Below are 1,326 nucleotides of genomic sequence, written 5' to 3'. Positions count from 1 at the left end.
AATGCGGCAGCCGGGGCTGCCGGCCTGGAGCTCGTGGTCTCCTGGGAAACAGGCATTAACTGTTTCAGAAAGGGACGCCCGCACCAGGTGCTGTGGGAGCAGGTCCTTTCCACCCTCTGACCCTCCGGTTCCTGTCTGCACAATAGAGAGTCTAGCAGCTGCCCGGCTCCTAAGTGGTCATAACGACCAGGAAGTGTCTGAGAAAGCACTCCCGATCCCGAACACCCTCTTCAAAATGCAAGGAGAGCGTGGGCTTGCTATTCTTGTTCTCACTGGGATGTACTTTGTGTGGGACCGCAGGCGTTGTGTTCAGACTCAGGGTTGATTCTCCTTCAGTTTAGCAGACCCTGGAGCTAGAAGTAACCCTAGAGACCACGGGGTGTACCCCCATTGGAGCTGTGGTAGCAAGTCCCGGGCCTAGGGAGAGTGAGTGACTTACCCCGATTGTGCTCGTAGAGACGGGCAGCCAGGCCTGGCCCAGACCGCCCTGCTCTCCCACCACAGGCTTCTCTCTCTCTGCCTGTTGGGGACCCCTGGCCCTGTCAGCTTTGTCTCCTGCCCTCTACAGAGCTGTAACGGGGCGAGGAGAATAACGGTGTTTCCTTTTGGCAACAGGAGTTAAAGGACATTGTTCTCTACCTTTGTGACACCTGCACTACGCTCTGGGCCTTTCTGGACATCTTCCCTTCGGCTTGCCAAACCTTCCAGAAACACGACTTCTGTTACAGGTACCGCGATCCTTCTGGCGGATGAAGTAGAGGTTCTAGTTCGCATCCTCATTCAGCAAGTGTTTACTGGGTGCTTAGAGCCCTACAGCCTGGGGACACAGCAATAAAGAGGACAGGTCAGACTCCTGTTGGTGTGAGCCTGCATTGAGAAACACTCTGAGGGTAGAGGGGGAAAAACCACCACCAAGAATAGGGCAATCCCATTCAGTTCTATTTGATTTCAAGGCCCCTGTCCTGGGCAGGCGCACGGGAGTAATAGACAAGAAATGGTCTGCGGACCTCAGCATCCAGCCCCGGGCAGAGAGACACACACAGGGAGACAAGCAGAGACGTTTACGCATGGGCGGGCTGTGGTGGCCACATTAGGAAATGCTCTGGGAACACCGAGGAGGGAAGCAGAATTCTGCCTGGTGAAATCCGAGGTTTCATGGAGATCCTCAAACAAGGTTTGGAAGAATGAGCTAGAACCTTCCGGACAGAGAAAGGTTGCAGTGGCGGAAAGGGCAGGCCAGGCTGGTGGAGTGAAGGCCCAGAGTGCGTTCCTGGGAAAGCCAGGGAGTGGAGGGCGACATGTGGCGGGGGTTGGGGAGACCGGGGC

The 1,326-nt window shown here is 56.0% G+C and overlaps 1 protein-coding gene across 1 annotated transcript in view; it reads left to right on the top strand.

Annotated features, from left to right (window-relative positions):
- ASCC2 (activating signal cointegrator 1 complex subunit 2) overlaps positions 1–1,326 on the top strand; it is a 41,152-nt gene that overhangs the window by 14,120 nt on the left and 25,706 nt on the right. The window contains exon 8 of the mRNA XM_006762133.2: positions 616–728. Within this exon, the coding sequence (XP_006762196.2) occupies positions 616–728 (113 nt within the window). The remainder of the gene's footprint in view (positions 1–615; positions 729–1,326) is intronic.

This window comes from Myotis davidii, unplaced genomic scaffold, assembly GCF_000327345.1.
Source record: "Myotis davidii unplaced genomic scaffold, ASM32734v1 scaffold478, whole genome shotgun sequence".
Lineage (NCBI taxonomy): Eukaryota > Metazoa > Chordata > Mammalia > Chiroptera > Vespertilionidae > Myotis > Myotis davidii.
Note: the sequence above shows the minus strand (reverse complement) of the source record. Positions and strands in the feature narration are given on the sequence as shown.